Genomic DNA, 12,500 nt, shown 5'->3' with positions numbered 1-12,500 from the left:
CTCCATTCTTCCTAGAGGTTATCGAAAGAAACCCAACAATATTGCCAAAATTACTTTCAGTACACGACCTTTCCCGTTCGTATCTACATTGGTGGACAATCCTCCCTGTTCGACCATACCAACCTCCTCCCCGTTAATGTCAAAACTGTTGGCGCTTTGGACATCCTGCCAAACACTGCCGCTCCATAGACCGATGCCCCCTCTGTGCCCAACCCGGTCTTAACAAATCAAACTGCCCTGCACAGACACGCACATGTGCTAACTGCGGCGGCCCCCATAATGTATTTTATAGAGGCTGTTCCACTTACAAGTTCGAGTCTGAGGTAGCAGCTCTCAGATACAAAAATGGTCTCACTCTACGTGAAGCCAGACAGGAAGCATGTCGACAAGGTTTCTCTTACACTCCCCACTCCAGTAATGTCGCTCGCTCTGCCCCTCCCCCTCCACCTAACGATGTTCCTACACCCTCCCCTATACCTACTGACTTTCCCACTTCCACCTCTTCCACTTCTACATTAAATCTCACCCAGTCAAATTCTTTTGCCACTCTAAATCCAGACACCCCAATCTCAACCACAGCTCCAATCTCTACTACAGCCCCAACACCATCCCCTCTCCCTCCCCGCACTACCTGCAGTAGACAGACTAAATGTTCCACCCCTTCTTCCCCTACAGCACAATCACCTCCACCTACCTTTACCTTTATTCCTGAGACACCAGTCTCCTCTCCCCCACCCCCTCATAAGAAAACCTTTGTCCCACAAAACTCTCCAACCAACTCCACTGCAGAAACAATTACCTTTATTCTTGAGACACCAGTCTCCTCTTACCCCCCTCATAAGAAAACCTTTGTTCCACAAAACTCTCCAACCAACACCACTGCAGAAACTATGGATGACATTCAAAGTTATATGCTTGAGACACAAGATCCCATAACTCATGCTCCTTCCACATTTGAAGTGATTGCCGATATTCATTCCCCTCCTACTCATATTCCCCTACACCCCTTCCTCCTACTCCCTCTCAACACAACCTAACCCCCTCAATTCCGTCCACCACTGATATCCATCCTCCCGATACACATCCTCCTGATATGCATCCCCCTCTTACTCACAGCACCCCTACACCCCTTCCTCCTAATCCCTCCCAAGACAACACATCCCCTTCAACTCCAACTATCCATCCTTCCGATATCCATCCTCCTACCACTAATACTCCCCCTACACCCCTTCCTCCTACTCCCTATCAACACAACCCACCCCCTTCAACTCCAACTATATGCATATTCTCCCTCCCTCCATCCCCTCTATCCTTTCCACTCCCTCCCGGATACACACGGGAATCACTCATGTCACAACACCCCCTAGCTCCTTCCCCCCAGATTCCCCAACACATACCGGCGCTTTCACTCATCAAATAACTAAGATATAGCTCTCCGACAGTGGAATATTTTCGGTTTCCGTTCTCACAGATCAGACCTACGTCATATCCTTGCTTCTTATAACCTGTTCTCCTTCCTCAGACACATAAATATCCTTCACTTGATCTAATTCCCTTACCTAAACCACCAAAACCCTTTCCCTCATCAACCCCCTTACCCACCTTCAACTTTCCAACATTACACTAGATAGTTGACGCATAGCAACTATCACCTGACATCCCCCTTTACTATACCTTCCTATAGTGCTATATGACCTTAGATGTCTAGCACATTTATTTCGCTTTTAACCATCAAACATTAACCAATAACCATTGATAAGGAAACCACGGTGACCACCTGCACAAGGAACCATTTCGGGCCGACGTTACGGTAACAAATGGCTCCACTAATCATCTATCATGTGTTAGGGAAATGACTAGCCGGCGGAGAAGAGAGGAAAAGAGGAGGGGAGAACAAGAGAAGAGAAGAGAATGAGGGAAGGAAAAGAGGAGGGGAGAAAGAGTAGAGAGGAGAATGAGGTTAGGAAAGAGGAGGGGAGAACAAGAGAAGATAATGAGGAGGAGAGAACAAGAGAGGAAAAGAGGAGGAGAGAACAAGAGAAGAGGGGAGAAAGAGTAGAGAGGAGAATGAGGTTAGGAAAAGAGGAGGGGAGAACAAGAGAGGAGAAGAGAAGTGAGGAGGAGACTGAGGAGAGGAAATTTCATTTCTCTAGGATGTCATTCACCATATAAACCTGATTGCAGCTGGTACTTCCAATATCTAGGCTAGCCTAGGTGAGCCCCAGGGGCTCTGGTGCCGATAGTCCACCAGCCGATTTTTCTGGAGTAAACCTTTCTAGACTTTGTACACTAAAGATGTTTCATTTGGTATTAATTTTGACCAGTACCTTGTTCATCTATGCTAGCCTAATTTTGAAGCCCTTTTTGGGGGGTCTGGCAGGCATTTCCCACCCTCAAAAAAGTCTGTCGTTTGTACTGTTGATGGAGATCTGATGATAAATAAACATTAGTTGTGATTTCGTGGTACCTCTGTCACCTATGTCAGACCCATATTTTCGCCCCTTATGGGGGTTCCCATCCCTACCCCCACCAGGGGGTAGGGATGCAGACTTACATTTTTGAGCGACCCAGGTAACCCACAAAATAACCATACGCTCGGACATTAGTATCTAGTTCGTCTAACCCTATGTCGCTGGGCTGCCGGTCTACAAAGGTGTCAGTGCAGGTCAAGATACAGCTAAGAAAGAATGAAATAGAAAGTCATCTACTTACGTGGGAAAAACATGTTAGCTGATCTTTTAAACCTATCATGAGTCGAAGTTAAAATCTCTTAAGGTAATTGTATGGTGATGTCCGAGTAATAGTTCTAGGTTCGATTGAAAGGCTGTCTAGGGGCTATATTACAGACACAGAAAGAAGAGGCACGGCCCGAAGGAACAGGCAAGAGAGTAAACATGAAATGGCGTGACGTCACTGTCGTCGCCAAGGGAGCACAGGGATACGTGATATAATTAGTATATATATAAAGGTTTCAAGAGCAATGTAATAGTGCATACAACAGGGAATAATCTGTACAATATCACCATGTTCACTGGTGTATAACACGTATCTACAGTAATCTATTCCAAAGTTTACAAATAACAGGAAAAAGGATCTAGAAAACTGACTTGTAGACGATCGACTTACATCAAAAGTCATTGAATTGAGGGTCATGAAACTTCTGGTAATTCTTGCAGGTTGATAAAAATCAAGAAAAAATTATATAGGGGATGTGAATTATCGGTTACAATCTTGTATAAGACTGAAAGAGCCCCAGTAACTCTACGATGTAGGTCCCAAATTTAAGTCAGACAGGAGAAATTTAATTGAATTAAAAGAACGATTAAACAGTCTTAAGTGTGAGTCTATAGCAAATAACCACACAGAAGAACAATACTCGAAATGAGGCAGAATAAGAGAAAAGAAGCACCTACGTGTAATGTCATCTTCATTGATTTTCTTACACTTGCGAATGATGCCTAACTTTGATGAAATTGCATGCCCCACCGAGAGCACCACGATTGAATCATCATCAGGTCTACAGTGAGACTGTCAGCTACTATTTGCCTAGTTGCCGGAGAAGGAATATCAGCATAGAGAGAAGTATCATCAGCAAATGCCAACATTTTAATAGTAATGCCAGACCACACATCGCTTGTATATAAGGTAAAGAGCAAAGGGCCAAGAACACTATCCTGAGGAACCCCAGAAGACAGGAATACGAGCTAAAACTACCATCAGCATGAACACGCTGCTGCCTACCAGTTAAAAATTCAGTTAAAATACTTAAAACTTTACCACCAACACCAAAGGACTGTAACTTAAATTAAACCCTTGTGATTAACAGCGTCAAAAGCTGCACTAAAATCCAGCGAGACAAGTCTTGACTCATGACCCTTATCTAAAGCAGACTGCATTTCATGCACCAACATGAGCAATGCATCATTGCAGCCAAGTTCCTTTCTGAAACTAAATTGAGTCTGGAAGAAACGGTCTCAAATGTACAGAAAGACGTTTGACCAGCAAACGTTCAAAAACTTTGGATAAAATTGGTGAAATTGAAATGGGCCTATATTCAGTAGGTGAAGACTGTGGTGGGCCGTTGGGAATAGGGGTAACATTACCAAAGTGCCAGCACTGAAAATTACCCTTTGCGAACTAAAAGGCATAAGATTACGGCTAATTTAGGAGCTAATTGGCCATTTACTCTCTTTAAAATCAAAGGAAACAAGCCATTAGGGTCTACTCCACAATATTCATCTAGTTCTGATAACAGATACTTGATTTCAAGTATCTGTTGAATTAAAGCATGGCAAGGGGTGACATGATGGAGGAAGTACAAAATATTCTAAACTTTGTTTTGAAATAAAACAATCTGCTGACAAGGTAGCTTTCTCAAACGGACTATATGCAACACTACCATCAGGTTTCATTAAAGGAGGAATGGAGGACTCAAGGCCAAACAGAGATGTTTTTAGTGTTGACCACCATTTATGAGGGTGTGAGGCTTGTGAGAGAACTTTTTTCAAATGAACATAATATTCAGATTTAGCTTCCTTGTAAATATTAGTTGCTGTGTTTCGCAAGACAACATAATTCTCCCAACAAAGACGAGTACGGTTAGCAGACCATAGATTGTAGGCAGCACGTTTGTCCCTATATGCCTGGTGACACCGTTCCTTAAACCATACTTTATCATGTGAACGAGATTTCAGAGTTTTGCTGGGTACAAACTTCGTTATGATATCCAACAATAACAAATACAAAGCTTTAACAGGACAAAGAGCATTATAAACATTTGGCCAAACAATTCTATCAAAAGCATGGTAGATACCTTTCCAGTTAATTCTAGAAGTATAGGAAAGTCCAGTTGGATCTTGCATGCTAAACTACAGTAGTCGGAAGAACCTATTGGTGCGATGGAGTCTACATCAACTACCCGTCTCACATCAGTTAGCAAAAGATCCAAGAGATTACCACTCCTGTGAGTTGCACCACGGACTAACTGCTTACATCCAACAACATCTGCGAAATCTAAGGCAGAAATGCCATGTCGGTCAGTTGGGGACAGAATTCAGTCAGTCTCGGTGGTGAGCATTAAACCACCTATAAATATTATACAAGATTTACTATCATTATGTTGAATAGAAATGTACGAAGTCAGCAAACAATCAAATATTGCCAACGGAGTTGGGACTTCTATAAAGACTAAGAATGTAGAAATTATTAAAATGACTGCACACTCTCACCACCATGTATTCTGTAAAACGACTAGCATTAAAACCAACTCTAGAATATAAACAAACCTTAGGCTCGAGGCAGGGAATTCCTACGTAGCCACAAGACTACGTAGGACTTAGGTAAAAGCAACTCTGACGTGTGCCTCATGTCTGAAACCAGAGTTTCAGCATAACAAATAATATCAAATTTTGTTCAAATTCCCATGAAGTCCACGAATATTACTAAACAGTAAATTACAATACTTGGGACGACAAAGACCAGGATTCAGCTCAACATCACCAGACAACAAAACAACAATTCCACATAAGAATAGGCAAACAGACAAAGAGGAGGACCGAGTGCGATCGAGTAAAAGAGATAGAGAGAGATGCAGACATATAGACAAACAGACACAGACAGAAACAGAGGCACACAGATAGGCAAACAGAAAAAGAGACAGGCAAAAAGACAGAAGCAGAAGTAGAAACAGGCCTACAGAGAGAGACAGAAAGACACAAACAGACAGAAACAGACACACTCTTCCCTTATCCCCAACAACACGAGTGGTATCTTGATCCTGCTGATGCTGTTGAAATTATGATGGGTGTTTATGTATATACACATACATGCTCTTTTGTGTGTGTGTGTGTGTGTGTGTGTGTGTGTGTGTGTGTGTGTGTGTGTGTGTGTGTGTGTGTGTGTGTGTGTGTGTGTGTGTGTGTGTGTGTGTGTGTGTGTGTGTGTGTGTGTGTACGTGTGATTAATCAACATATCTATGAATCGAAATGTTTGATATTCTCAGTATATTGCGATATGTTATGAATATAGCAACATTTTCTTAATAACTACCATCTATAGTTATCAAAATATATCCAGAATATGTCCAACACTGATTTAAGATGGATGCCACCCTGTTCATTAGATATACTGCAAAATAAGGAAATATGATAACGAAAAGTAAATGGATAAATGAAAAAAGATTCTTTATACGACTGCGAGAGGTGATGCTGCCGTAAGCCAGTGACGTCTTATTTTTCGTTTAAAGACATTACATTCTAAATATACCTCTAAAAATCACAAAAAGAAGCCTTGGACACTACACGAGATCAAACGGCCGCTCTCTCTGCGTGATCAGCAGACGCGCGACGCGTCCCGCAGTACGTGTTGTCCTGTGAACTCTCCGGATCACTTGACGTTCCTTCTGCCGCGCCCTCAGCCGCCCTGGGTCGGAGGGCTGCCTGTCAGGGGTATAAAAGGCGCCCCTCGCAGGTCGCCCTCCAGACGCTCTCTCCTCTCGTCGACGTCCAGGTGAGGCTCTCGGCGGACGGCGTCGCCAGCACTGCTTTTGCGCCTGGGTTTTATATTTGCTATTGAGATTTCAGACATTTTTTTTCTCTGTAGGTATATATATATATATATATATATATATATATATATATATAATATATATATATATATATATATATATATATATATATATATATATATATATATATATATAATAAATAAATATATATATAATATATATATATATATATATATATATATATATATATATATGTATGTGTGTGTGTGTGTGTGTGTGTGTGTGTGTGTGTGTGTGTGTGTGTGTGTGTGTGTGTGTGTGTGTGTGTGTGTGTGTGTGTGTGTCAGCGTGCGTATGTGTGTGTATATATATATATATATAAATATAAGTATATATATATTATATATATATTATATCATATTATATTATATATATATTATATTATATTATATTATATATATATAAATATATATATATATATATATATATATGTATGTATATATATATACGTATGTATGTTTATATATACATATAAGTATATATATGTATGTAGTATGTATGTTTGTATATAAAGGATAAAGTGATCTTCCCTCCAGATCTGCAATCCGCCATGGCGCGCCTCGTCCTGTGTGTGTTGGCGATGATGGCGGCCGGCATCTCCGCCGGGAAGAAGCTCACCCACTCCTCGGTGTTCTCCTGGGACACGGGTGAGTCCTGTCACTCTCATAACACACGCTCTCTCATCATATGCTTGTAGTAAAATAGCTGATAATATTTCTGAAGCTGCCACGTTTTCGGCAATTACTTCTGTTAAAAAAGAAACTGTTGTCCTTTTCTTGCAAACATGCTGTCTCCTTGAAACTACTTGTTGTAAATCAATTATTATCAATCAATAAATCTTCAGATTTGCAAACATCACAACCATACTGCTATTCTGTAGATAGTATCATTCAAATCATACGGATATTTTCATTTACCAGACCGATACATATTACCCTCTACAAGTTGTTTATCAGAAGTTATCCTCCAAAACATTCATATATCATTATCTATTAGACTGTATCTATTGGGTCATACTCTTCAAAATGAGAAAATACTAACGCAAGCATTGACACACCTCTGTCGATCACACCAACACATGGGACGTTATCAAAGAAAACCTTCGTATATCTTTTGGCCATCAGACCCCATCTGCGGCACGGGGGACAGTCCCTTTGACTGTCACCTGAAGAAGACCCAGTGCGGCGCCATCACCAAGATGTTGGAGCCGAGCGGAGGCTACATCAAGAACTACATCATCTGTGCCAAGTCAGCGGCTGTCGAGCTGGGTCCCGTTTTCTTCAAGAACTTAGGTTGGTCGAGACGCTGCTTTGTCTTTGCTCTTTTTGATAAGAAAAGAAAAATAGTTTGCGGAGTCGAGAGAGATTTTTGTCTTAATAGCATGGGCGTGGTTATGTTATCGTGGAGGCGGCATAGCTCAGTGATACAACGCTGGCTTCGCAGTCGTTCAGTGACCAATATGGACTCCGAGATCTGAGAAGAGAATGTCGGATACATACAAGAAATACTTGAAGGCTTAGGATTTTGCTGGCATTGAAAACGAAACTATACTTGGGCAGAACAGGAAATAACGCAAAAAGTCTTAAATACGCTGGTGATGATAAAAGTAGTTGAAATAAAATCGATAATTTCAAAATGTACATTCGTTCTCATTAAGTTAGAGTTCTCATCAGTGCCAGTTCAAGATACTGCTAATAAAACAGGTTCCATAATCCTACTTTTTCACATATAACATTTCTCTCTAAGAAAATATAACCAATTCTCTTTATCTGTAGGATTAGCTTACTCAGACTACACAAGAGACAAGCGCATTCCCCCCACCATTACTGACGTCCGCCGCTGCGCACTCGAGTCGACGGGGTTGGTGAGTCTGACTATATTATTCTTTACAATACCATCCATTTGTCTGTTTGCTTGTTTGTTTTTCTTGTCTTCTTGTCTTAATCTGCGCGTCTCTCCATTTCGCCACTTCATATAAATGTGAAATATATTTCCAACGACGCTTCTGTCTCTGCAACACCAAACGCATTCAGATCCCCTTTTCCCGGCCCACCAGATGCAGCCCGACATGACCCTCAACCGCACCGCCATCGCCGCCTCCGTCACCAACTCCTTCAAAAGCTCTCCCTTGGGCGCCGTCGTAGCCCAGGCCGCTACCACCTGCCCTGAGCCCGTCGGATTCATGATGGCAGAGTACATGAACTGCCTCAAGGACGCCTGCCTCCAGAACGCGGTCGCTTTTGCCACAACGACAGCCCCGCCCACGACGACACAGCCAGCCCCTCTCCCCAACACGGACTCCGCTCCACTGCCCGCACATTCTCCATCTGTGCCTGACGTCTGAATTATACAGAAAACGGGAATTTCTCACTCAACGTATACATCGTCGGCTTACAGATGACCGGACTTAGTTTAGGAACTCTTGTTGTTTTTAAGATATAAAAATAGGACTGGTGTACTGACTGATGTCTGATGTATTATTCAAAATATTATCCTCATTATATATTATTATAAGCAAGATTCTAACTATTGTATCATTATCATGTTTATTATCAAATGATCAATATTCAGTACTATTTTTTCCCCTTTTTCCCCTTAATTATTATTATTAAGTTAATTCTCCTACACAAATTATTTACACATAAAAAATAACTGCCACTAGACCTTTCTCAAGGTTTAAGACACACGACTTCTTTCTCTTTGATCGCCTGAATGTCCACGCACTTGTTTCCCTTTCTTTCCGGAGAAAACACGATTTCTGTACTAATTCCAATTCCGAATCAGGGCTGTTTTTTCTAAAAAAAAAATTCTGGAACCTTATTAAAGACCTAGCACACTTAACACACTTAAATACCGGGTATTACCACCATCACGTGTTAGTTAGTTGTGCATGACCTTTATTCAAAATTATTATGATTATTCTAATTACAGCTGCGATCGTGATGATGTTTACGAAGATAAAGATTAGTGTCCTAATTCCTAACCATTATTTGTTAATTATTTGTCAAGCCTAGTTCTCATTCTCTTATTATCATCCTTATTCATTCATTTGCATTCACTATTATCATCATCATAATTTAAGTTATCATGAAGAGTTTTTAAATGTTTTATTTATGATACGTCATATCAGTAAATCACTATCTCTATGCTTCTGTTGGCATGTTTAAGCATCATGGTCACTGAACAAGAATAAAAAACTGAAGATAATAAGCTTACCATTTTTTGCTTATTTTTTCAAGCTAATTTCTATTTTCTAAGCACTTAATCGTTTTTGAGTACACGGCCACGGTATACATAATGCATTGGTTTGTGTTTCCCATTGTCGAAGGGGAAAATTTTACCATTTCCCTTGTTCCTTCATCAGATTTCTTAATATTTATTATATCGCTTATTTTCGTATTGTTATATCCTATTTATGTAAATTTCAATACTGGCAAAAGATATGTTCACTCAGATTCAACTCTAGACAGATATACGATTGTAAATGGAAGCCTAAGTACAGCATGCAGATACGCGGGTACAGGCACACAGACAGACAGACACGCGTGCACGCCCTCATACACAAAGACAATATATGTCCACGCAGTTAATATAATCATATAAGTTCATTTTATAATAAAGTATACATTTATCTAAATTAGGATTACATGTTTCTTCAACGAAACAGCAGACAACATATTTCAAATAAAGTATATAAAAAATCATTATAGTAACATATTCTCTAAAAAATGCCATTTGGTTTAAAAATGGGATTCCACTAGGAGAAAAATGTTCATGTATGCTTTATAAACAACTAAGGAAACCAAGTATAGGGTTTAATATAACAAAACATTAAAATTGTGGTGTTTTATTGAACTATAGCATAAGGACATGGCATAAAAATACTGCATATGCTTGACAGATGACAAAAAGGATGTGAAGGCTAGTAACACAGCAAAGTGTAATCCCTAGCATGGTAAAATGCCCTTCCACCAAGCAGTGCAGTATGTGGCAAATCACACCCAAATTCCTAAAATACATTGCATATGTCTGTACACTTTTTTTTAATCTCACTTGAAAGGCATCCTGTATGGCTTCTGAATCTGCATCTGCTGGCACTAATTATATTATGATCTTTTATATATTTGAGCATTTACTAGGTTGGAAAACGTTCTTTCAGTGTGAAATCATACAGGGCCTGTAAAGCAAGAAGCAATTTATTTTCACTTTCCCTGACAGATAATTATTTTCCCAAAAATAACAAATAATTAATAAAAAAACACCTCTCTATTTATTGGTAAAATATTTGTCTTTAACTAGCACAAACAAATAATCAGTATAGAACATACGAACACACAAGAAATGAGAAATTGTGTTAATATAAGGGGGGCAATCAAAATTTAAAATGTGACATGGACTTTGTCTCAATGCAGACATATCTTTAATTGCGCTAACACCTGTTAAAAAAGATGACTTAGTTTTACTCTTACAGCTAACATGGGACTCCATTGTTAGTTTTACGTTGAAATTTGTGATTCCTGATAGCTTTTGAAATTGACCTGGGAGGGGGGGGGTGTAGCTAGGTAGCTCTACCTCTGTACATGCGCAATAAATCTTCATCTGATGGGATTCGACTCTATGAATAAAACTACAGGATGTGATTATTCCATTGGCATAATCTGAGTACCTTCAAAGATGAGCAAAAATTCTGAAACCAGACCCACTCTCCAATAAATACATTTTTGGGGGGAAAAGAGAAACAAAATATTAGTCATAAAATGGAAGCAAAAAGGTATTATTGAATGACCCATCTGGTTATTCAAGACAGTATGAAAATACACAAGTACTATACAAAAAATGGTAATTCTAAAACTAATGACAAGTACAGATGAACTAATGTCAGTAAACATTTCATATCAATAAAATATACTTGTTAACATTTCACATACAATAATTAATTGCAACCTCTTGCTGCAACGAATATAGACCACTGTCTTTACATGTGATTTCTGCATCCTATTGTCAACATTTCCATGGCAAATGTGCACTAAAACAATATAAAACACTCGCCTGTAACCTTTGAGCTCAGAGATGGCAATATTCATAAAAAGATGTGGCAGTGATGCAGTCATACCATACTTCACATATCAATACTCGACTAACAGCACAGTGCAAAGGATTATGTAAATCATAATGGTGACAAAAACAGGAAATTCTTCGAGGTCTTTTGTCCTGCTACATCAGAATGGCATACGCACTTTACTTGCTTTTTAGAAGACGAAAAAATAAACGAGACTGATGTCATATAAATAACATTTCTATTGCACTCTAGCAAACAAAAAATAGATACCTTCACCATTTTTAAACGTATTGCTTTCTTGTGCTATAAGTTTAATTCAGGGGGAGAACTGTTTAGCTTACTCCTAAATCTAGCATACAGAAGGAAGAAGCAAATATGTGTGCTTTGTTAGCATCTGCGCACAACTATAATAACAATAATTAAAAATAATATTGTTTTGCACCAGTAAGGAACTCTACCCATTTTCAATGTCTGAATACATATATATGCATCTAAAATAAGAGAGAAAGAGAAAATCCGCAAAATTTGTGCAAGAAATTAGTTAAAAGGCATGTTTTTTATCTGAACTAACTGCTAGTTTTGATCGAGGGGTTGTGGACTGTTGCCCCTGCTGGAAAGTCTGTTAAATCCTTAATAAACACATAAATATATTTTAATCACAACACCAATACCATCATAACACCAAAATAAGTGTAAATGCACTCTCTGTCCTACAAAAACTTTGGGAAAAAATATATATAAACTTAGACACCAGATTAATAGCGTTTGTTATTTCCCGCAAAAAAAATCTATTTTTCTGAGCGTAGTGTAATACCTTATTTAAAAAATCGGTTAGAACCTTGACATACCAAACCAACATGCGAAATAAGAACATCC

General features: G+C 39.3%; 3 protein-coding genes across 29 annotated transcripts in view; 1 reads left to right on the top strand and 2 right to left on the bottom strand.

The window, feature by feature from the left end:
• The window catches only part of LOC138865065 (uncharacterized), a 13,226-nt gene extending 5,482 nt beyond the window's left edge, over positions 1–7,744 (bottom strand). Inside the window, exon 1 of the mRNA XM_070134385.1 lies at positions 7,623–7,744. The gene's annotated coding sequence lies outside the window, so the exon portion shown is untranslated. The remainder of the gene's footprint in view (positions 1–7,622) is intronic.
• LOC113799970 (uncharacterized) overlaps positions 1–10,781 on the top strand; it is a 16,872-nt gene extending 6,091 nt beyond the window's left edge. Inside the window, exons 1-5 of one of the 2 annotated variants that reach the window (XM_070134386.1) lie at positions 4,472–6,507; positions 7,102–7,212; positions 7,690–7,857; positions 8,341–8,429; positions 8,622–10,781. In XM_070134386.1, the coding sequence (XP_069990487.1) occupies positions 7,116–7,212; positions 7,690–7,857; positions 8,341–8,429; positions 8,622–8,909 (642 nt within the window). In that variant the 5' untranslated portion in view covers positions 4,472–6,507; positions 7,102–7,115 and the 3' untranslated portion in view covers positions 8,910–10,781. Of the gene's footprint in view, positions 1–4,471; positions 6,508–7,101; positions 7,213–7,689; positions 7,858–8,340; positions 8,430–8,621 lie in introns of those variants that run through there. The other variant, XM_070134387.1, reaches the window with a different exon arrangement.
• Positions 10,397–12,500, bottom strand: part of Pax (paxillin) — a 189,551-nt gene continuing 187,447 nt past the window's right edge. For all 26 annotated transcript variants that reach the window (XM_070134361.1, XM_070134363.1, XM_070134362.1 and 23 more), the window contains one exon: positions 10,397–12,500. This exon is cut by the window's right edge and continues 632 nt beyond it. The gene's annotated coding sequence lies outside the window, so the exon portion shown is untranslated.

This window comes from Penaeus vannamei, chromosome 19, assembly GCF_042767895.1.
Source record: "Penaeus vannamei isolate JL-2024 chromosome 19, ASM4276789v1, whole genome shotgun sequence".
Classification (NCBI taxonomy): Eukaryota; Metazoa; Arthropoda; class Malacostraca; order Decapoda; family Penaeidae; genus Penaeus; species Penaeus vannamei.
This window is presented reverse-complemented; position numbering and strand designations above follow the sequence as displayed.